General features: G+C 46.0%; 1 protein-coding gene across 4 annotated transcripts in view; it reads left to right on the top strand.

The window, feature by feature from the left end:
- Positions 1-22,480, top strand: part of LOC129380547 (uncharacterized) — a 210,454-nt gene that overhangs the window by 180,159 nt on the left and 7,815 nt on the right. Inside the window, exons 3-5 of one of the 4 annotated variants that reach the window (XR_008608669.2) lie at positions 14,415-14,463; positions 17,282-17,425; positions 19,743-19,805. Coding sequence is in view for 1 of the 4 variants with exons in the window: in XM_055061839.1 (XP_054917814.1) it covers positions 14,415-14,463; positions 17,282-17,425 (193 nt within the window). In the remaining 3 variants the exon portion in view is untranslated. Of the gene's footprint in view, positions 1-2,849; positions 3,010-14,414; positions 14,464-17,281; positions 17,426-19,742; positions 19,806-22,480 lie in introns of all 4 variants that reach the window. The other 3 variants (XR_008608668.2, XR_008608671.1, XM_055061839.1) reach the window with 3 other exon arrangements.

Below are 22,480 nucleotides of genomic sequence, written 5' to 3'. Positions count from 1 at the left end.
TGGCCCCCCCCTCCCTTCTAATAAATACCAAATATGGCCGTCGGGAACAGCCGTCGCCGTACGTAGCTCAATGGTAGAGCATCGCTCGCGTAATGCGAAGGGTGTGGGTTCAGCTCTCACATGTGAATAGCTGCCGTTTTTCGTCCACTTTCTTTTCCTATCTTACCATCTTATCATTTTTACATTTCAATTAAAACAACAAATAATTTCCCTTATTCTTTTCTTGGCTTCATTATCCTTGGGTTTCATATTCTGACTGACAGAAATCGGGCCCTTCGATTCCCCCTCTACTTGTCGTTCGCTGATAGGCATCTGCCGTTCGTGACGTGAAAGTACCAGGAGCGCAGCCTTAAAGGAAGGACCGATCGAGTATTGTTTGGGAACAAAACGACCTTAAAGGGTGATTTTTTTTTCTTTTTTAGTTTGAGAACTGGGCTGCAACTCGTATCAACAACTGAGAGGTCAAAGGGATGGCGCCGGTACTGATTATTCTTACGTATGATGGGCCAACTGGGCTAGTTACTATGGCGACAGATTCAGTACAATGCAACACACTAACGCAAAACGTTAAAGACGTATAGACGAGCGTTCGTCTTGTGTCCTCAACTCCTTGTATTTGTATCGCGCGCCGCACTGATTATAAATCTTCTCAGCGAAAAGCTCCGTGAATCCTGCTGCCGATCTTTCATGCTGGCATTTATTTCAGCACACTTGCTCAGGGAAGTGTAGGAAGGGTGTTTGCTATATTTGTATATTTGTCCGTGACGGCACCTATTCCTCTAGGGACCGCTATACGGATCTAAGGACACAGTTTAATATGCTGCGGAGTTTCAGAAAGAAGTAAAGAGAAAAACATTTTAAACAAGCTTAACTGATAAGATATGTGTTAGTGGAAACATTGAGCCAGATTGTGCGCAATGTGCAAAAAGAAAAAGAAAAGAGAGTTTCCTTTCCAGTAGAATTGTTATTGCACTCAGTACGTCAGCCTCAAGCAGACAAGCACGTGAAGCGAGACCATCCGATATCATAGAGACCCGACGCATTATCTTGAGATCCTGCCTAAAGACGCTTGCTGTTTGGTGTCAGTTCTTTGGAAGTCATTTACAGTCGTGCGCACCCAGTACTACTCTTTCTTCATTCGCGCCACAACAGCGTACGTTTCTTTACCTTATTTATTTATTTATTTTTCAAGCAGGAACTTCTGTGGCAGCGAAGTTGGCTTCAGGCTTAACCCATTTTTTCTTCCCCTCTGAGAGGCTGTACGACATCTCCACGGCTGCTTAAAGTGTGGCGTTGGTGCAGGCAATTGGCTGCTCTAAAGCCAGGCCAGAAATTTCCGGCGTAGCCTGCACGATGCACCGTTCTGTCTTTCTTTGTGCGCTGCTTGCGCATTTTTTTCGTGTGTATTTCTCTTCTTAGATCCGCACTGTCAAACACACGAGCGTCCGGACCGCGAGACATAGATTGCCTAGCTGCGAAGCTGTTGTTTGCGCGCAGCGGCGCCGCCATTTAGAGGCGCGTCTTCCAAAAAGTGGTGGTCATTCAGGCGCCCCTAACACCTAGAGAGGCTTGCCCACCACTTGGCGGATTAAAAAGCAGCCCAAGAAAAGCACGCGAAACCGCCAAGATCGGGGAATTTTTAAAGGATCCGCCATCATCTGCACCAGAAGATGATCTACGTCGCGGAATTATACAGTGTCATTGTTACGAGGGCCGACGTGTCCTCGAGCAAGGCGCTGAAAGATGACCCCTCAGGGCCACATGGCCCGGTCCTTCAGTGCGACAATGGCGTTGCACTTGCTGACAAATGATGTCGCTCCATCCGTTACTTTCACCCGCTTCGCCTTTACATAATGGGATGGGTGTCGCTGCGCGATCCTCCTGCTCTTTCAGTAGGCGAGCGCGCCAAAGGGAGCGGCTTTTTCGCCGCTCTTCGGTCATCCGGGGCCTCGCGCCAAGTGCCCACGCACGCGCCGAGGGGCTGCTGTCGCCCCGAGGCGCGCACAAAGACGCGTCCATGTGTCGGCGCTGCCTCAATGACCCGGAGACGCGCCCCTTGCTGCTGCGCCACCTTTCACGAACGTGCGCATTCCTAGGTGTCCCCTTTGGCCTCTCGCATGCTGAGCGGCGTCGCCCCAGGCTGGCCGCACAATAAGTCCACTTCACGTCGCGCCTTCTGGGAGCCATGTTAAGCCGAGCAGGTCGCTATAGCTATCTGGCGGACTGAAAAAGTCCCTCTAAATTTCTTGTCTCGTTTGTTTGAGACAGAAGCCTTCATTTTTAACTGCTATGCATGGTTGCATGGCGACATGAAACGCACATCAATCACTTTACCGTGAGACTCGGCTGCGACCTATTCTGCTCAGCAGAGGAATCAATTATATTAGGTGTTGTCCTGTAAACCTGTGTGCCTGTCTCTGTCATTCGTGTTGTGCTTTTAAATCACTACTGTGCTCACAACATGGTTGTCCATAGCGTGATTTCCTCGCTGTATCTCATTTCTTTCAAATAGAAGCAATATTTATCCCCTTCTACAGCTGCAGTTGCCAGGTTTTATCGTCGGAATTTGAGGCAATGAAAGGAAATGCTAAAATAAAATTTAGACTGTTTCACAGATACGTGTCTTCAAGCACATTGCATTGAAATTGAGCAGTTATCATTTGCATTCTAGCTAAGTGAACTGGTTCTGATGTTCAAATGCGTAATTTTAGCGAGATTTGTAGCCACCAATATCCATTTATTGCCACTTATTTGGTGGGTAAAAAACTCGTTTTATGTCGAATGTTTCTCTGGTAACACCTTGGCTGTAGCGCATGCATATGAGACATCAAAATTCCCCTTCTCTCCAGCTTCGATCATGTCCTGTGGGGCTGCGCCTCTGCCGATCCCCCTTTCACCCAAGAGGAAGCGTTAAGGCCCAGGACCAGACCTCTCAAATCCTGGCAGTCCGGAAGATCTGCGAGTGGGCCGTCAGGTTTGACCTGATGGTCCTCGAGTGGGCCTAGCCAGGTGACGTTGAGTTTACTGACGTCTATTGTGGACCGAATAAAGTTGTTTCACTCACTCACTCACTCACTCACTCACTCACTCACTCACTCACTCACTCACTCACTCACTCACTCACTCACTCACTCACTCACTCACTCACTCACTCACTCACTCACTCACTCACTCACTCACTCACTCACTCTCCAGCTGCCTTTGCCGTTGTTCTATGTGCTAGAGCCTATACCTGAGCCGTTTGTTTATCACAGCATACAACGTAAGCAGTTGGCTGTTCCCCGAAATTTATATCATTAATGAGGAAACCAAGGGCGCTCGATCTTATTACTCATATCATAAGAAGCCAACAAAGAATGGCACCAAGGACAGCATAGGGGAAATTATCTGCAGTTCTTAATTGAAATAAAGAAATGCTGAATAAATGGAAATGAAAGTGGACGAAAAAGACAACTGGATTTTATTGCCCGACTAATGAAAATTTGGCCCCTCGGTTTCCGTTCGTGTCGTACGTTACAAGGGAGGGTCTCCAATCCGGCAGTTTTGATGCCTTCAGGTAGCATGCGTGCGTTTCTTCACTAGTTGCCTTCATCCAAAAGGTTCACGTAGACGTGACACCTGCGGGAGAAAGGATGTTCTACATCCGCCGCCAGGGCCGTGAGCAGTGGCGCTGGCTAACACTTCCAGGGTTAGTTCTAGTAGGTAAACAAAATACCTCATAAAGTGGATGGGAAAATGGCGCCGCGATAGCTCATTTGGTAAGAGCATTGCACGCGTAATGCGAAGATGTGGGTTCGTATCCCGCCTGCGGCCAGTTGTTTTTTTTTTTCATCTATCTTCATTTCCATGTATTTATCATTTCTTTAATTCAATTGAAAACTGCGGATAATTTCCCCTGTGTTGTCGTTGGTGTCATTGTTCTTTAGCTTCGTATGATATGACTATACCGGGTATAGCTAACTCTAGCCAGAGTTTAAAGATATGCGGATGCACTCTAAGACGACGCGACCAGATGCATGTTGCTCACTTTTGTATGTAGTGTGTCATGCTATTTTTTGTATTTTGCTTAATTAGATAATTAGTCAAGATGAATTATCAAACTTCTGAAGCAATGAAGCTAGGGAAACAAATTCAAATTAGAAAGTTACAGAGCGGTTTGCAATACGTACGAATAAACAATTTTTGTCTTTCGATCCTATGGAGTTCTTCAGCTTACTGCGGATGCCCGCGAAATACAATAAAACACCACGTGACTTGCCCGCTTGCGCGTCGTGATTGCACTGCTCCCAAGCGATACGCGCGCAAACGAACATAGCATTTAGCCGGGTGTGCTGCCGCTACGTCTGCTTATCGCTATCAAGAACCGCCGCGAGGGAAACACATCGATGGCGTAAATCGCACAAACAACGCCTTCTTCTCTGCCCCGTCGCCTTTTAAGCGGCCAACGCCTTTTAAGTGGTCTACCGTCTATAGGTTGCCTTTTATTATTTAAATACTTGTAATTGTGGAGCCTAGGCTTTCATGTTTGTTTGTTTGTTTGAAGCGGAGTAGTGTACCTTGCTGACTCCTTTTTGGACAACACTCTCTGATTTAGAGCAGATAATTTTCGTTAAAAAAATTAAATTAAATTATGGTGTTTTACGTGCCAAAACCACCTTTGATTATGAGGCACGCCGTAGTGGAGGACTCCGGAAATTTCGACCCCCTGGGGTTCTTTAACGTGCACCTAAATGTAAGTACACGGGTGTTTTCGCATTTCGCCCCCATCGAAATGCGGCCGCCGTGGCCGGGATTCGATCCCGCGACCTCATGCTCAGCAGCTCAACACCATAGCCACTGAGCAACCACGACGGGTATAATTTTCGTTCAAAGCATGCTTGCGTTTCAGTCTTGCCTCCGCTTAGCTTTCATCCTATGCCTACCGATTCAGTTCTTTTTTTCATGTTTGGGTGCGATTCTTCCCTAAAACGGCGTCTCCCCTGGAAGACCAAGCAACTTCTTTCTCAGCAACTTACCCGCCTCTTAAGCAGACTCGGGAGGCACCTTTACACACGTTGCGAGGTTGCGAGAAGGGTCGTTCAGGACAGGCTAGCTTCAATTGGCCTCGTTTGTCTGAGCTTTGTGTGGTGCGAACTGGATTAATGGCTCCCATTCGTGTAGTACACTATGTAGCAGCGATATATTGTCGCACAAAGCAAAAAAGAATCGCTTTCGCGGCGTCCAAAATAAAGAGGGGCCATCGAAACGACAAGCTCCCGCACAAACGAGCTGCTTGCTCCCGCTGTCTCTGCAGCGGCCGCGGCGCGGCGGGGGATCGCGCAGGCGGTGTTCATACGCGCTGCGCGCGCAACCGGAAGGCAGCCAGGACGAGCGTCCAGACGGTGCGGCACTGGAGCATTAATGGCGTATTGAATGCTCAACACGCTGAAACAGAGCGCGCTTGAAAACTTGAAAAGCGTCTCATCTGCTAGCAAATAAAAGTCGTTGTTCCGAGATGGTTCCCTGGGCATGGAGCCCTTTTTTCTGATTTTCTAAGCACGACCAGATGTGCCCCCAGAAAAGGAAACAAACAAATACTACAAAACCGAAACAATGGCTCAAAAGAGCGTCAGATCCCGAGACCGTCTAACAACAGACAGGAATACGTAATACGAGAAAAAAATATAGATATAAAGAGAGAAAAGAGGGAAGGGGAAAGGAAGAAAGTTCATGTGGCATGCATGTCACAGATATACGAAGCTCTAAACGAGAAGTTTTAATGCCAATAGGAAGACTAAGTGTCATTAAATTACCGGCGAAATCACTTTTTTGCAGCGTAGGCTGTTATGTGCTCATTCCAATAGCCGTTTCGATTGGTGATGGCTCCCGCCGCCGCCGTTGGCACCGGTGTTTGAGAAGAATAAATAAATAAAAAGAAAACATTCCAGTGGGGTTGGAACCCAGGCCCACTGCGCGGGAGTCAGCCACTCTAACACTGAGCCACGACAGTGTTTTCTTTTTTCTTTATTACATGGGAGCAGAATCTTCAGCAAAATAAGAAAAACAAAGCGCTACAGAAATTTAAGGTGACTGAAAACACGTTCAAAAGTCGGGCAAGCACGTGCAAGCGTCCAGTAAAGGCATCCAGTCCGGCGCTGTTCCTTCCGTACTTGGCCTGCATAGCCTTTGGCGCAGCAGAATGTGTGACAGGCACGCTGATCCACCGCGAAGCACTCGGTCGTTTTTCGGGAGCCACGAGCATGCAGCGGAAAAATACCCTTTAAACGCGCCCTAGCGTGCGAGGAGACACGCGATGTGACATGCGCGCCGCGTAGCGTCGATGCGTGCAGATTTTGCATTGCATTTTGTATATTGTTACACCATGTAGAACTCCACGCAACAGATGCACGAGTAGCGGTACAAGGAAGTTAGACAAGGGTTGAGGAAGAAAAAGAAGTTTAAGGAAATGTATACAAGAATAATAGAAAACACAAACATATATTGTGTAGCTGATTGAATCAAGCTGGATCAGTGACTATGTCACCGCTGCGCTGCAAAGGGGATTCCAATAAATCATCATCATCACCATAAGTAGCATCACATCTTACCACTTGTCTTGCGATACGAGAGGCGCGCCGCTTAGCATCTATACGTGCACACTTTGGATTGCAGTTGCATGTTATTACACCAGGTAGAATGTCATGTAGCAGATGGACAGGTAGCGGTACGAGGTAGTTAAATAAGGTTTGAGGGAGAAAAAGTAATTCAAGGAGATGTGTACAAGAATGGTAGCAATATATATATATATATATATATATATATATATATATATACAGTGTGTCAAGTTAAATCAAGCTGGCTCTGTCAGACGATGTGACCTACGTCGCCTAGACTATGTCACCGTCGCGTTTCAAAGGGGATGCCCATAATTCATCATCATCATCATAATCATTATCATCATCCTATCGTGCTACTTGTCTTTCGATATGAGATGCGCGCCGCGTAGCGTCTATAGACCGTTTTTTCATGGGCGCCACCATATTGCGTACACAGCGGCGCCACCTATCGGCAGTCGGCACGCTTGGACGAGTATGTCTAATATGCGCTCGGCACTGGTTTCTGGTGTTTGTTTTCACGCTCGCGTTGTCTATATAGTGTGACGGGGCATCTTATACGTGGAAAACGGTTCTGTGAGACGTACTGAAGTGGTTTAAGTCGGCATGGCCGGATTTCTGCTGGCGTAGAGGCGGACGGAGCACGCAGCGCGATGTGTGCGCGCGTGTTTGAGCCTACAATCAGCCTCGGAGATGAATTGTGTATTTCTGAAAACTCCATTCACTAATGCGACCTTATAGTAGCATTCTCCTTTAGTTCTAAGCTGCGGTTTAGGAGCAATGAAACATACGCGGCGAGCTTAACAGCGTGGGCACCGTTCTGTTACAGTAGACGTTGTGCTGTTATACTTTGAGAAGCGTTCAAACTGTTAACTGTACATTACATTGCGTGACTACTTGGTTCGGTGGACGTGCTCTCCCCCCATAAATAAAATAGTTTTGGTTAGCAATAACAGCGTACCTTACAGTATGAATGACACTTGTCCAGCAAAGCGACCCTTTACGAACTGCGCGAGCGTCCGAAGCAATGGTAGATGCTGGATTACCGAAATATTTGCTCTATATAGCGCATGGTCCAAGCATGCGACATCATTGTTTATAGATCTATAAACATTGTGTGGCGTGACCATGCGAGGTCTTATTGTGACGTTAGCCTGCTTTTTCTCACTCTCTCTTTCTTTTTTTTTCGAGAAAGAGGGTGACAACCGAATTCTCTTTTTGGGTTTTTTTTCGTCATGTTCTCTACGACGCACTCAGCCGTATTACGGAAATTTTGTCCTCACAAATAGCCATCGAATTCTTTTTTTGGATCCCTCTGGGATATTATGGCTTTACAAGGCAAAAAAGGCAATATACCGAAGCGCATAGCTTATATATGTATCATGCTGGTTCACCAACCGCTGTGGTCGCTGTGCTGAGCAGCGCCATCGACCTCATACAGGAGGTTAGCGTAGACATATGATAGTGATTTCAAGTCTACTAGACTTGAAATGCGCGAGAACGATGCCGGTGTATCACAAATATTTGATAGCGCCAGGCGCTTAAATATTTCGAGGTTGCCTTAGGTTGGCCGTACACGAGCATGCGCTCTTATGTTTTAGTTCCTGCGACAAGCGATCAGATAGTGACGAAATTTTCTATTTCCTAGCAATACACAGACGTTGAAGTAAAACCGACACACCCAAAATAGTTCACAACACATACACACACCGTGGCTGACGATGCACCTCACATGGTTGCGCCCCCAAGAGATATTTCCGCATGCTATATTTACCGATGCACCGAAAGGCTACACAGTGGTTCCCCGACGACCTTGTATGAACGGATATTGCGTAAGTTTCACACAGTACGAGCTAAAACACCTCCCAATCATTTCGCAGCACGCGACAGCAATACTTTCAAGCAGCGCAGCACCAGATCGCACAAGCCAGAGAGGAGGAAACACTCGCCGCGCGCCCTTTCATCCTCGCCCGATGAAAAGGTCTATGCGGACGCCCTTTGCATTGCAGTTGCATATTATTACACCAGGTGGCACGCCATGTAGCAGTTTCATAGGTAGCGGCACAAGGTAGATAGAGAAGTCTTGAGGAAAAGAAAGAAGATTATGGAGATGTATAAATGTTGCTGTAATGAGAAACATGTATGGCATACCTAATTAATTCAAGCAAGCCAGGTGATTGTTTTTCACCATCCCGTTTTAAAGGGAATGCCATTAAATCATCATCATCGCCATCATATTGTGCCATTTCACACGCGATGTGACATGCGCGTTGCGTAGCGTAGATACCTAAATCTTTACATTGCAGTTCCGTTATATTCCGCCAGCTGTCCCGACATGTAGCAGTTGCATGAAGCAGTTGCATGCTGCATGTAGCTGGATCTGGTTAACTCAAGCAGGCTAGGCGACTATTTGTCACCACCCCGTTTCAAAGGGGATGCCAATAAACCATCATCATCAGCAGCAGCAGTAGCACCAACATCAACGTACTGTCCCACGGGTCAACAGATGTGACATGTGCGCCACGTAGTCTGAATACCTGTGTTTCGGTAGACGTTATGGCGCTTCCTCACAAGGTAGGAACCGCTGCTGAAGAAGCGATTCGTCGAGCTACGCGGCGGCTGCAACCAGGCAACGTCGGGCTCAGCAGACCGCTGTGCAGAGAGCAGCACAAGCCGCAGCTTGGCCGTCGACGCTGGGTGGACAGTTCAGATCGTTCTCGTGAAAACGATGCGAAGGGACTTTGCCGCGAAGACCCTGTAGTGCGTGGTGCCGAAAATGGGGCTCCTATATTTACTTACGCTATGAATGTGCTGCGTGTGCCACGCAGGCCAGTGACTTTTTTTTTTCTGTTTTTGAAAATTCTGAACACCTGCATTCCTACATGCATGCAGCGTCGCTGTTATTGCGCTGGAGGGTGACACGCAAAAGAGGGTCGCATTAAGGAAGGCAGAACGTTACAATGCTCATTTTTTGACCCCGCCCCGCGTACAAAATTGAATTTTGTGTTTGTCTTCCAGGGCTCGTGCTCGATTGGATCATAACTGATAAGCTTTCACAAGGCGTTATGGGGAGCTTACAAGGTCTAACACGAGTGGAAGATATGTTCCGGCTAGAGCAGCTGCTCGGAAGCCATCTTTGTGTTTTGCCATCGTATTGTTGCTTTTTTTTAAATTTTTTTGCGTACTTTCTTCCTGCTTCTAATTGCTAATGCCAGAGTTGCGCTCTGCTCGTCGATTTCACAACACGCCAAACTTTATAATCGCATATCTAACTCCGAATGGTCCTGTGCGGGGTGCGATTCGATACTTTTGCTTGCACAATTTTCCCGAGCCAAATCGCTTCCACTAATAGGCAGTGTCGTGTTGTCTCTCTTAAACGGGATCTCGTATAATATTTGCGTTGCGGCTTCCGCTCAAGAAACTTTCGAAAGCGTTCTCCTCCATGAACTCCGCACCGCTGCTGGACCGACCGTCCTTAACCGTGCTCTTCCCTGCCATTTGCGTAATGTGCGTTTTGCATAATGTCCCGCGGCTGTAGTTGGCTCTATCGCCTGGCATCTTTGTTTGCTTCTTTCAATGGCCACGCAGATATGAGAAGAGCACGCGACCGGTAATTACACGGGACTTTAGCGACAGGCATGCGCGCTTACTGACTTAGGTGCTTGGCTTGTTTGGTGACTGTTGGGATGCCCCGCCCGTTTCTTATTCTCAGGCGCGCAGGGTTTCTTTCTTGCTCGGGATGTGCTTAAAACGTGCATTTAAAAAGAAGAGGAAAGAAAACGTGACAGAGCTGCGACAAACGCACACCAACTCTTCCTTGCTCGCACGCACGCACATACGTAAACAGCATCTCCATGCCATGAAGGTGAAATGGGTCTTTTGCAAACTAGGAAAAGGAGGAACCATTGGAAGACACGTATCTACCTCTCGAACCCCTCGGGCGTCTCTTTGAGCGCTCTCGCCTCCACTCATCGCGGTTCTTCAAGGCCTGTCGACAGGGTTGTAATGTCGATGCACTCTTTAGTTCTTTATTATTTCCTTGAGGATACGGGGTAGCAGAGAAAGGGGAAGGGGCGGAGTCATGTTCCTTTCTTTTTCCACGAACGAAAAACGATAGTTGGCTTCAGTAGCGCGCGCGGATATCGAACCGAAGGTGCTTTTCTCCTGGTTTGTTTTCGCTCGCTAAATTCTCCCACCTGCGGTCCTACCTCACAGAAAATAAATAAATAAATAAATAAATAAATAAATAAATAAATAAATAAATAAATAAATAAAAATTTACGTTACAGGTGCCTCAACCTCGTTAAGATTGATGCACTCATGACTTCACATACCGCTCCAATACACCGTCGTTTCGAAACACCTTTTTCTAAAAGGGGCAATGATTGCGCAATCTGTGCGACATGCTCGAACTAGCTTTTAGAGTCAAAATCGGACTGCCGTTCACTGTCGGCAGATGGTCGAGCCATCTTATATATCATCTACATGCCTTCCGCCTGCTAAGGCGATCTACACAAAAAACATGATCCATTCCGACTCTATGAAAGTGGTTGACCAGCGAAGCTGTTTAGCACACGACACGGAGTTGACACGTAATTTTGAACAAAGGTACGAACTCATTTATGCTCTTGATGGGTCCAATTCACGGGTCCAATTCACGAAGCTTTCGGTTCGCAATATGTGCGCCACCATGATTGGCCAGCGCGTATTTTTACAAACTGCTCTGGATTACGAACTGCTTTGGGAATAGGGGCTTATATATCGTAAGAGCCGTTTGGGCATTGATGTTTAAATTATGTTCCTTTCCTCCGTAAATGTTGACGGCCACTGTTAACAAAAAGTTATAAATCTAGAATCGTTCGTAAGAAAAAATTCCAGATCTTGAATCTGCACTTAAATTTATAACGAAGGCGAACTGCCAATGGCAAAGAACACACGCGAACGAAAAGTTTTGGGAATTCGGCCGCAGAACTTCTCAGACCGAATCCAAAAAGGTTTTCGTTCGTAAGTGTTTTTTGCCATTTGCCGACAGCCTTCACTGCATCAGGATCAGGATCCAGCGTCAGGATTGGCTGAAATTTTCTCTTATGAACTAATCTAGCGTATTAACTTTTTCGTGAATATGGGCTCTGGGCTCACATTGACAAAAGATTGGCCGGCGTTCGGGCGCTCGCCACTCAAGGCATATAGTGACAAGCAGGAGGCGGAGACGATCACCGCGTCGACAGTCAATTGCCGACGGCACTTAGGAAATGGAAGTTTTGTGAACATGGCCCCTGATCTTACGGGTGGGCTCAGCCTATGACCTATAATGGCGTCATCAGTGACCGTGTGAAGCATACAATAGGTGGCCTCCAGAATGCTCCTGTTGACCTCTAGAGTGGTGGCCGTGAATCGACTGCTGCTCAGGCCCGCCCCCCTCTGGCGGTCCTTCCCTGCCATTGATCGTGACACGGTGCGAGCGCTCAGGCGATTGCCCAAATGACAGCACCTATACCTTGGCGCCAGTGCGTCCAGCTGATTTCGGCGGGCCGCTTTCCCTCCCGTGTAGAACACGTGTGAAGGGTGGAAAGAAAATGGGGGCGATCCTCCACCACTGACCCCCCTTATTGCGTCCCCATTCCCTTACTGCGTTCATCTATATTGGCTGTTTTGCATTGGGCAAACAGAACGTTTAAGAACCTCATAAATGCAAATACTGTTACTAAACAATTTTTACTGCACAAGTTTATGTGATGATGCCGCGTGCATATTATAATAATATTGTTTCTTTCTCTACCATAGCGTGCTGCTATATTCTTTTGTACTGCAATGAATAACGCTGTTTCTTTACCTATAGTGTTTTCTATTCTCTTGTCTTCGAATGTTTGTTTGTGTGAAAATTATCGTGTTTTTTTGGTCCGCTGTATTGCCAAGTTAAAAGAGGGCAGGACCTCTGCCACGCTTGCGAGCTTTTAGTCCTGTCTCCTTCTCTATTTTAGAGAAAATAAAACACTGATTGATTAAAAACAAAAAAAGCCAGCTCCTTGCTTTTCTCGATGAAATACTATACGTCTGAGCTTCTGCTCTGTTCAACGCGCGAGTTTTACGGGTGCGTTTGTTTTCTTTCTAGCCTATTCTTTCAGGCTTTCTTTCCGTCCTTATCTCTACCACAGTGTTGGGTATAGCAGACCTGAAGCATCTCTGCCGGTTAACCTCTCTGCCTTTCTCATCTCTTTCACTCTCTGTCTCTGCTCTGTTAAACTTGCGCGTTTGAATTATCGTTGTTGAGCTTTTCATTCCCGGCTTTGGACTCCTTGTACGTTTTATTTGACAATGATCTTACTGTAAAAGAAAGTTAGACAATTTTAACCGCTATCGTGTTTCTAGTGCGTCGGCTTAATCGAAGGACATAAAGGCCCTTGCCCTTTCACAACAAACTTCGTTCTAGTTCTTTGGAAGCTGGCACACCTCTAGAACAATTTCAGCATTGTAGACCATTTTAGCGTACTTGTAGCAAATTGTAACCGTTTTACTTGTCTGTTGACGGATGGTAACAGTCGCATAATCCCTTGCGCAGTGCAGACAGAGATGACCAAGTCGCTCAACAAAGCAGATGTAGCTTTATTGCACATTGCATAAATTGGAGATAGTAAATGAGGGAGAGGCACAAGCCTCACAAAAGTACAATACTTGCGAAATGCTCTGATAGTTGTATGTGGAATCGTCAGCGTAAGCCACGGCCATGCTTAACCGTAGCGGCGCTCGAAAATCAGAGCATGAGTGGGTCGCGTGATGGTCGTGAGCGAGCAACGGTGCATCGCTCGTCCACGTCTTAAAGTAGACGGAGGCCGCATTTCGTTCTGTCTTATTCGGAAACGTTGATATAACTGTGCGGGGGAGGCAAACTAAGAAGGTCTCCGCGACGTCGCCACGCGTACAGCGGCAACGGGGCGATGCGGTCGGTTCGAATGATGTCCTTTCGGCCACGCACACACGACACACGGAAGTGAACCGTAATAGAGCCGTGGTTCCCGAGCCTATATTTAAGGATAGCATAAAGAGCTGCGTGAGCGCCCCTCGGCGTGCATGCAGGCCTGCAACGGCTTGTCGTGTGTTTACTACTGCGCCTCGTGCATGGGCCATGTTATATGCGTGTATATTTTCGAGCTCTTTCAGGGGAGACCACCACGCACACAAAAGTTGTTTGGAAACGTGTGTGCCGGGGGCCAGATATGTCGCGACATGACAGGCGGCGTCATGATTTTTCATGCGCCTTTTGTTGCGCGGCCGCGCACCACGCGGTTGCCCGCATGCTCGTCTCTCGGGCGAGCCGGGCAATAAAGGACACGTATTGACAATGGGGGCGGACGTCCGTACACGGCCGAGATCCATCCGCCCCAGGCCCGTCACGCGAGGCCCGAATGCGCGTGCGTGTCCGGCTCCGCGCGACGCGCAACGCTTGCGTGCCGCCCCGGGCTGTCACCTTAAATGGTGGGCGTCGATCTGGGCCCCCGCTGTTGGCTTTGGCGATCGACCGGGCGCAATTCTTGTTCGCGGTGCCTGTGGTGCGGGACGCTTCGATGCCGCGAAAGCGACGCAGTAGCGAAATGCAAAAGAACGATACCAGCTTTAATGAAGCGGCGGCTATAGTATTCCGTTTCTTTCCAGGCCAACCATATTCACGCCCTTACCCAACAAGAATTTAAACAAAAGACAAGAAACGAGAAAACGAGATATTTCAGTATAAATGAAAAAGAAAGACGCTTGTATAGACTTTTAAGGCTGAATAAGTGGTGCCAGACGGCTATAATGAATAAATTACGTGTTTCGCTCTTGCAGGTGTATGCCTCACGGAAGGAGAAGCGAGGTGCCCCGACAGCACTGCAAGGTAGCGTTAACCAGCAGCCCGAATGTACTGTGAGCCACGAGTTCTGACGGTCTGCGAAAGGTCGGCGCGCCTTTTCGGTGCATCGTCGGCGAATGCCCGGAGTAATATCTCTATCGTCGCCGTTCTTTCTATTGTTGTCGTACCCCCCTTAAGTTAGCACATCTTGTTCAACGACGCTCCGAACATAGCGCCACCGAAGTCGTTAAGTGAAATGAAGCACTTATTGACCCATCTGGACACGGTTCCAACAATTTCACTTGGTACTAAAGTTCCAGGCACTATTTATTTGTTCTGTTTGATTATCGTGGATTCAAAAACTGCATAACAAACATGTTTATGCAGCTGATTTTATTTCTTGCCACACACATGCAAGAAAATGTATTTATGGTAAAATACTCTCCCTGGTTCTTTATTTTGATTTGTTTGATGTTGAGAGACAACTGTTGGGAAGAAAAAGCTGTCGCTGCATAATCTCATTTGTGCACTCTGAGTGCAAATTACATTTCACTAATAAAATTTATACTGAAAGTAAATGAAAATGAAGATGGAATAGTCACCGACTTCATGAAAGTGGCCTTCAGGTGACGCTGTCATTTCACAAGCCTGACACTTTGGTCACAGTCAAACTGGACCAAACTGCCCCTACGCAGATGGGTGGGGTCAAATTAAGATTTGGTTAAATTGGGTCATCACTGTAGACCACATGACATGCAAAAAAATAAGATTAACCAGGCAACGAAGGGCATGATCTTCAAAGCCGGTTCCCACAGCTGATAGTCAAATTCAAGAGCATGTTGCGTCGTTTGTCCCCTTCATTATGTTCTTTTTTTTTTGTGCTGTCTTTCCTGCGCCACATTATGCAGCCGTCGCAACTTCGACGACATAAAGCTTTGCATACGACCATGGTGACAACTCGGTGAGGAATCCCTATCACTTTTTGAATGTTAAAAAGTACTTCCTTCGAGTAGCTTGCACTATATATTGTTTACCTTTCTTTTTCTTGTATGACACCCCCATATTGTTATATATTGCATTTTGTTTATTTTTCTCATTTCACGCCTTCGTTCATTTCCTCTAGGCAAACAGTAAATTTCATTCTAATCACTGTTTCATATTTCTAATGAACTTTGTGTATCTTCATATCGGTCGCACTGCGCACGGCGTTCTCACAGCAGCGCGGATATCAGACGTCGATTTCTTGCTTGTCAAAACTTTGCACGATGTGATGTAGAGAAGTGGCTGACCGCAGCATCGCGATCGACCGTACGTTAGCCCGCCGTGATCGCTCTCTAGCGGAGGAACAGCTTATAACCTTGAAGTAACACATGTGTAGTTATGGAGTATTTTTTCTTTCGATTCGCATCGGTGAAAAAGCCGAGTCCGTTGCCATGGTTCGTGAGCGACTGCGCCAACTGCCCTACTTTCGCTGGAAAGTGCAAGGGCATAAAATTGCGACAAGAGTCGAATTCGTAATCGTCATTCCTAATCTCTGATGGCAACGCTTTATTAATGCATGAGCGCTGGGCAGTGTCTTTCGTGATGCGTGGCCAAGCACCGTTGAACAGCACAGTAAAACCTGTATTTGAGAGTTTTATGGAATATTAGTCCCAAATTTCGCAGATGTTCTCCGTAAAAACATCATGTACTTATTCTTACTGTGTCCTTGTGTGGTACATTGCGCATCCCCCCCCCCCTTATGCGCACTACCTTCAATCTGTCTCAAAAATTCACTCGGAAGTGATCACGTAAAATATTCCTCCTGGATGTAGAGCTGAATTAATGCGGTGCTGTATACGGAAGTGGTTTAGCACAGTCTTGTCATCAGCTTTCGCGAAAATTGCCACCAATTTCATCTAGCCCGTGTTGTCGTCACAGACGACGAAAAGCACCCGGGAAGTGCGTCTGGATTACACCGCGAGATGGGGGGGGGGGGGGGGGGGATGAAAATCCACGATGCAGCATTGGTATGTTACGTGATGTTACACATTGAATCTATGTTTAGGCGAAGAAAAGCTGTTTTTAACGACAAGTAACAAGACGAGGTGGTCGCTGTAAGTGACTTACTGGAACACCAATGCATTTTGACGGACACATTGAAAATGAATATCTCGAAACTGGTGCTGTCCATAGGATTCGTTCTAAGTGGATGAAAAAACAACTTGACGCAGGTGGAATCGTGCCCCACCTGCGGCAAGTTGTTCTTTCATCCACTTTCATTACCATTAATTTGTGATTTGTTTATTTCAATCAGTAAGTAGACGTAATTTCCCCTATGTTGTCATTGGCGTCTTTTTTTTATTGAAATTAATATTAGGAGAGGTTGGTGCCTTTTTGGTGGCACCGACTACTCCTTGTCACTTGGCAAAGGAAACAAATTTGCGTAAAACGGGAGAATAGTCACACAAAATATGACACTCAGTAGAACACTGACTGAATAAAAAATATACACTCCAAAGGCACATGAATCGCAAAGTTTTATGCATGAGTTCAGTACACGTACGCATATATAAAGTCAGATATTTTGAACAGCCAAAACACACAACACATGTAATACACTGCAAGTACAGAACAGAATTATACATATTGCGTAAAAGTTGCGATCACCACATAAATCAATTTTGAACCCAGAACATTTATGTTACTCGTTTAGCGTATTAGGATCATCTGAAACTTAATGTTTTGCCGAAATGTTGGTGTTTTCTAAAAACTTTTTCAGAGCAAGAAGTGCTCTTTTCTGAAGGCCCGCAGTTGGCCATGGGCAAAGTATCTTTTTTAGGGTGAATGGTCTTCTGTCTAATATGAACAAATTTGCTTGCAGTACCCTTCTTTGTGGATCGTATTTCGTGCACTCGAGAAGAAGATGATGCACATCTTCGTCTGGATGACCACAAGAACACTGCGGACTGGAGACACGTTTTATCCTGTCCAAGAAGTGTCTCGTAAATGCAGTACCAAGACGCAGGTGGTGTACCAATGTTTCAAGTTTTCTGCTGTCTCTTAGATTTTCCGGCATTGATAAGCTTATACATGGGTCTATAAAGTATAACTCCAAGTTCTTAGTTTGCTGAGCAAAACCAGGTAGTTTAGCTGAGGCGACAGGAAATCTGCCTGATTTCCTGCCTGAATCTACCCGATTCGCAGCTGCGTCCGCTGCATTATTTGTGTGTTGGCTTCTCCTGATATGATAATTAAAAATCGGGCCCCTCGGTTAACCACCCCTCTCGTTCGCATATATATATATATATATATATATATATATATATATATATATATATATATATATATATATACATATCTTGATTTATTTATTTATTTATTTATTTATTTATTTATTTATATGCACACAGAGAGATACAAGCTTTCTGCTGACCTCTTATTGCATAGAAGTATATGGGCAGTGCGCATATTTGGCTTTTCATTGTATAGTGCTTATAGCTATATATACCAGCGGCAAACAGATTAATCCCCCTCCTATTCCTTCTCCGTCTCTCAAGCCAAGAAGCGTTCACGATGAGTCCGTATCGCGGACGATGAATATTATGCGTGTGTGCAGGATCGGGTGCACCTGGGTCGGTTGGCAGATGCCTTACTACAAGAGTGAAGAAATGTTGGGCCCTTCCTTTATTGACTGTCTCGTCTTCGTGCTGTCTTTCTTTTCTTATTATTACGTACGTAGGCCTCAGGTAAATTCACACTCAGTTTCTGTCTTTTCCGAAAACAGAAAACAGGAAAATATGTTTTCTGTCATATGCTATGCGGTATACGTAAATCTAACGTGCAGCACAATATGATTAAATACTATGTGGAAAGCACAGAATTGCCATTAAGCAGCAGAGCCAAGCTAAAGCAATGCTAGTGCGCGATATGCGCTATCCCAGGTCACTCTTTTCACTGAGTGAAGGCTTCACGTACATCATGCAATCAACCAAGGCTGGAGTTAAAGCAAAGCTTAATTGACGGAGTGTTTAAAAAGACTGTTAAAGCGCTTTCTCAAGGAGTGAAAGAGGGGGGAGGGGTATAAGTGGATAAAGTCGACTCCTGTTGAATGGATCCTTGCAGGAGCGCAAGGTTTGGTCGAATTATCGGAAAGGTAGAATTAACAAACGGCAGCAAAATGAACGAATTGAAATATTTTTTATTGTTTCAAGTAGTCTGTAATGTCATTTTGCTTCTTGCTCTTGAAGCGCGACTCAACCAGCACGCAGCAAAGAGGGCTGAATTAATTAAGAGACATTGTTTAAGCGCTGCCTCAGCGGGACATGACCTGAAACAAGCGAGAACGGATAGCTTGACTGGTGGAACGAGCGTTGGCCACTATAAAATAAAAGTAAAACAACGTCATGCCTGAAGCAGTAGCGCCGTCTGCTGTATTTCGTGTGTTGTCAAGCTTTTGGTGACCGCTGCGCGCATGAGGTGGCGCCAATGGAGATCCAATTAACCAATGCGGCATGCTTTCGCGTTCGAACTAAACGCCCTTTTCTTCCATAGCAATCTCTGGTTTATAGCGGCCGGGGACGTTTCAGTGCGTTTTAATTAAGCGGATAGTCGAATTAACCGAGGTCAAATTAACGGGAGTCGATTGGAGTCGCACGTTGACCTGACCCACTCGCTACCTCATTTCTATCTCCTCCCAGTGATCAACGACGCATACAACGCGTCTGTCGATAGCTATACACGGAATGCTAGCTCGAGAGGCTGGTTCCGGGTGACGACATAAAGAGCGCAGAAAAAGAAATCCATAAGACACGCCAACGCGAGGGCACGAAAACAAATCTTCCGGTGCTCCGCAACATCTGCGTTCTAACTTTACTAGCCTCTAATGGGTCACAGGTAGTAAAACTCAGCGTTTCGAGTTCTCTTCTCTTGGTTCAGATACGCGAATCCGAGGTGATGGGATCGCCAGCGTACGGGCTCCGTTGGAAGGGGCGTTATCTGTATAAAGAGCCAAGGCTGACATGCGGCCCTTGAGAGCAATAAAGCAAGTTCCGCTTTATTGTCTCTCTTTCTTTCTTTTTTTCTTTTTCTTTTCATTTTTTTTTATTTTATTTTTTTGCGGGGACGGGCACATGGCGAGGGGATTGGGGGAGTTGCGGAGATGCAAGTATTCGCATTACTATTCACGGAACCAGTCTGCGAAATTTTTATCGGGGATCCCACACCATCACAAAGAAAAACAGAATCAGAGAGCATTTCACGCGAGTGCTGTCACGCTAAGTGTTTTCAGTCCTCCGTAAGATTTTTATCGCTCTCCTTCTTCTTTCTTTTTTTTTTTCTCGCAGCATTCAGCACCAGTCGAGTGTATAAATATATGCATGACGCCTGCTGTGGGGTAATGGAGGGAAGTAAGTGCCTTTGCCAAACGAGCACTTTCCTTTGCTTTGCTTGACCCTACAATTTTGAACCGCATTTATCGCATCCCATGTTGACAGAGACCATAAGCATGGGTTTAAACCAAACAAACATTCTGCCTATTAGCATGAAAACAGCATTAGGGAGCTTTTTTTTTTTTAAACTGGCTAGCTTTCTTGCACCCCTGTATTTTTAGCCAATAGAAAGAGACATGTGTGAAGAAATGAAAAGCAGGGAAAACATCTGCGATACATAATGGTTTGCCCCCCCCCCCCCCTTCTTCTTATTATTCTTATTCGTGCGCAAGGGTAAATGAAATTGAAAAGCGTTGGTTACTTCTTTCGCAAATTTCAGAGGTTGAAGTCTGGTGATGAAGGACTCACTAAGGTGTTGCCAAGTTGACGTTGCGACGAGCCTAGGCGTATCACTTTGTAGGGGTCGTTTTTACGTATTCCCAGTTGCCGAATGCAGCTAACCAGAAGCAGGTCGTCTTTATATCCTCACACATGAGGCCTTTGAACTTCGGCTGTGCCCTCATGATAAAGCACAAAGTCCTAAATAAGTGATTACTGTATACAAGCATTGTAGTTGCCAACAAACTCTAGGCGATAAAAATAGGCGATAGCACAAAATACTAAGGAAGTATTCAGGTTCTCATACTCTATAGGAGTAATTGAATGTCGGTACGGGCGTGAAATATCTCTATAGAACACGCAAGACATGATTCGAACATGTTTGCCACGCATATGCTGCAAAAAGAAGGAAACATTGGCGGTTATAGGGAGCCACTTGTAATGGCGTCAAAACTGCAGACCGTTGTATGCGTCCAAAACTCCGTCATTTGCTCTGCCTTTTTTTCGAGAATCTGGAGAAATATAGTTAACATCACATCAGTGCCTAACAATCTGATTCAGGGACCGCTTACACAGCACATTTTATCTTGTGTATGTTTAGACACGCCTAAAAAGCTTACCGTAAGTGACGATAACTTGTCACAAAGAAAAGTTCCTAGTGATAAAGGTAAAAAGTTTTGTGCAAGTGCCACTCCCTTGTTATTCGACCACTACTTACATGTACGACAAGCTTCCGCCACACGCGCGACGACTTCTCCATTTGGTAAATTTACTCAAAAAGTAGAGTTGTTGAATAGTGAAATTTACAAACCGAATCGAACACGAATATTCAGTATTTTGTCATTTCGAAGCATAGTGAAGCACAAAGCTTGCGCTGAGTCCGTTTGATTAAACAACTTAGGTTTGTTTGCATTATTTGATACATGCATGTAATGCCGTTCGCAACTGAAACACTGGCCAACTAAGGTGTTTGTAATTGAGAAACGACCACGTTCGCTTATCTGCCGCACCATGACAATAATAAAAGATTGGAAAAGCACAATTTCACCAGATACACGTACAGTGTTGAGTTCGTTAAAGGGTAAAAGTTTGATACTACAGCACTGCCCCCATTCTGAGACTGCTTATAAATAATTATTTTGCCTAAATGGAAACAACAGGCAAAAGCGTATATAAGCTGCGTTAAGGCGAGGCATTCTTGTAGCGTAATTTTACCTTGTTGAATAGAAGTTATCTGCTACGTGTGAGAGAGACAGAGGAAAGGGGAAAGGCAGGGAGGTTAACCAGAGCGGAAGATCCGGTTTGCTACCCTACGCTGGGGAAAGAGGGGAGGGGGAGGTAAAGTGATAACAAAGTAGAGATAAAGAAAGAAAGGCGCATAGACACTCAACCACAGTCGGTCACTCACCGCATACTGTCACCGCATAGCACAGTGACACTTGCAGCACTATAAACATCTGTTCAGGCTACAGCCGCTTGTCCAATTCTGTTGCCCTTAAAAACTGCAACAGTGCCCTCGTCGCCCTCTGCTGCGATGGCTTGTGATGACGGCATTTTAAAATAAGTTCTTCTTTTAGAGGTCTTCGGTCAAAGCGCGCTATCGCGATTGCGAGCGATCGTTACGTGTGGTTCGCTTAAGAACACATGCCTCTGCGCAACAACCGCGGCTCTCCTGCAGCAAAATCATTCGAAACGGTCCTCATTTGCATCGATCTCTCCACCTCGAGACTTCGATAAGTGTTGCTATCCCTTATATTCGAACGGAAGCGAAAATTCCATAATTCCGAATATTCAATTCTCGGATCGAGTACGAATCGTATAGCAAGCACTATTACAATTGAATTCGAATGTTCGAATATTCGCACGAACAGCAAAAATAGCAAAAAGGCTTCGCGCAAGCTGCCCCATGGGCAACAAAATGGCGCCAAAGTGTGTCCTGTGTGGAGTGATATACATCTGCCGCCGTACAATTTGCGGTGCCTGAAGCGCTTTGGACGTCTCCTACCTCAAACAGCTCGGTTGTAAATACCGAAACCTCGTCCAGCCCCAACCCCTGCACAACACAAACACGGTCCCAAAAGGAGGAGTGGGCTAAGCCTGGCCGCTGTCGACGGTCAGCACTAGTAGCACTCTTTCTGCTCTTCAGTCGAAATGCATGCATAGCGGTCATCCCGTTCCTGGCTTTTCGACTACAAATGTGCACAGTTTTCAGGCATTGTGGCTCGGATTGAAGAGCGAAGATTAACGGCTCATTCTCTCGCATTGGATCCAGGGCGCTGACAAATTTTCACGGCCGTCAAGATATACACAACAGC

The sequence above is a fragment of the Dermacentor andersoni genome, chromosome 1 (assembly GCF_023375885.2).
Source record: "Dermacentor andersoni chromosome 1, qqDerAnde1_hic_scaffold, whole genome shotgun sequence".
Taxonomy (NCBI): Eukaryota; Metazoa; Arthropoda; class Arachnida; order Ixodida; family Ixodidae; genus Dermacentor; species Dermacentor andersoni.
This window is presented reverse-complemented; position numbering and strand designations above follow the sequence as displayed.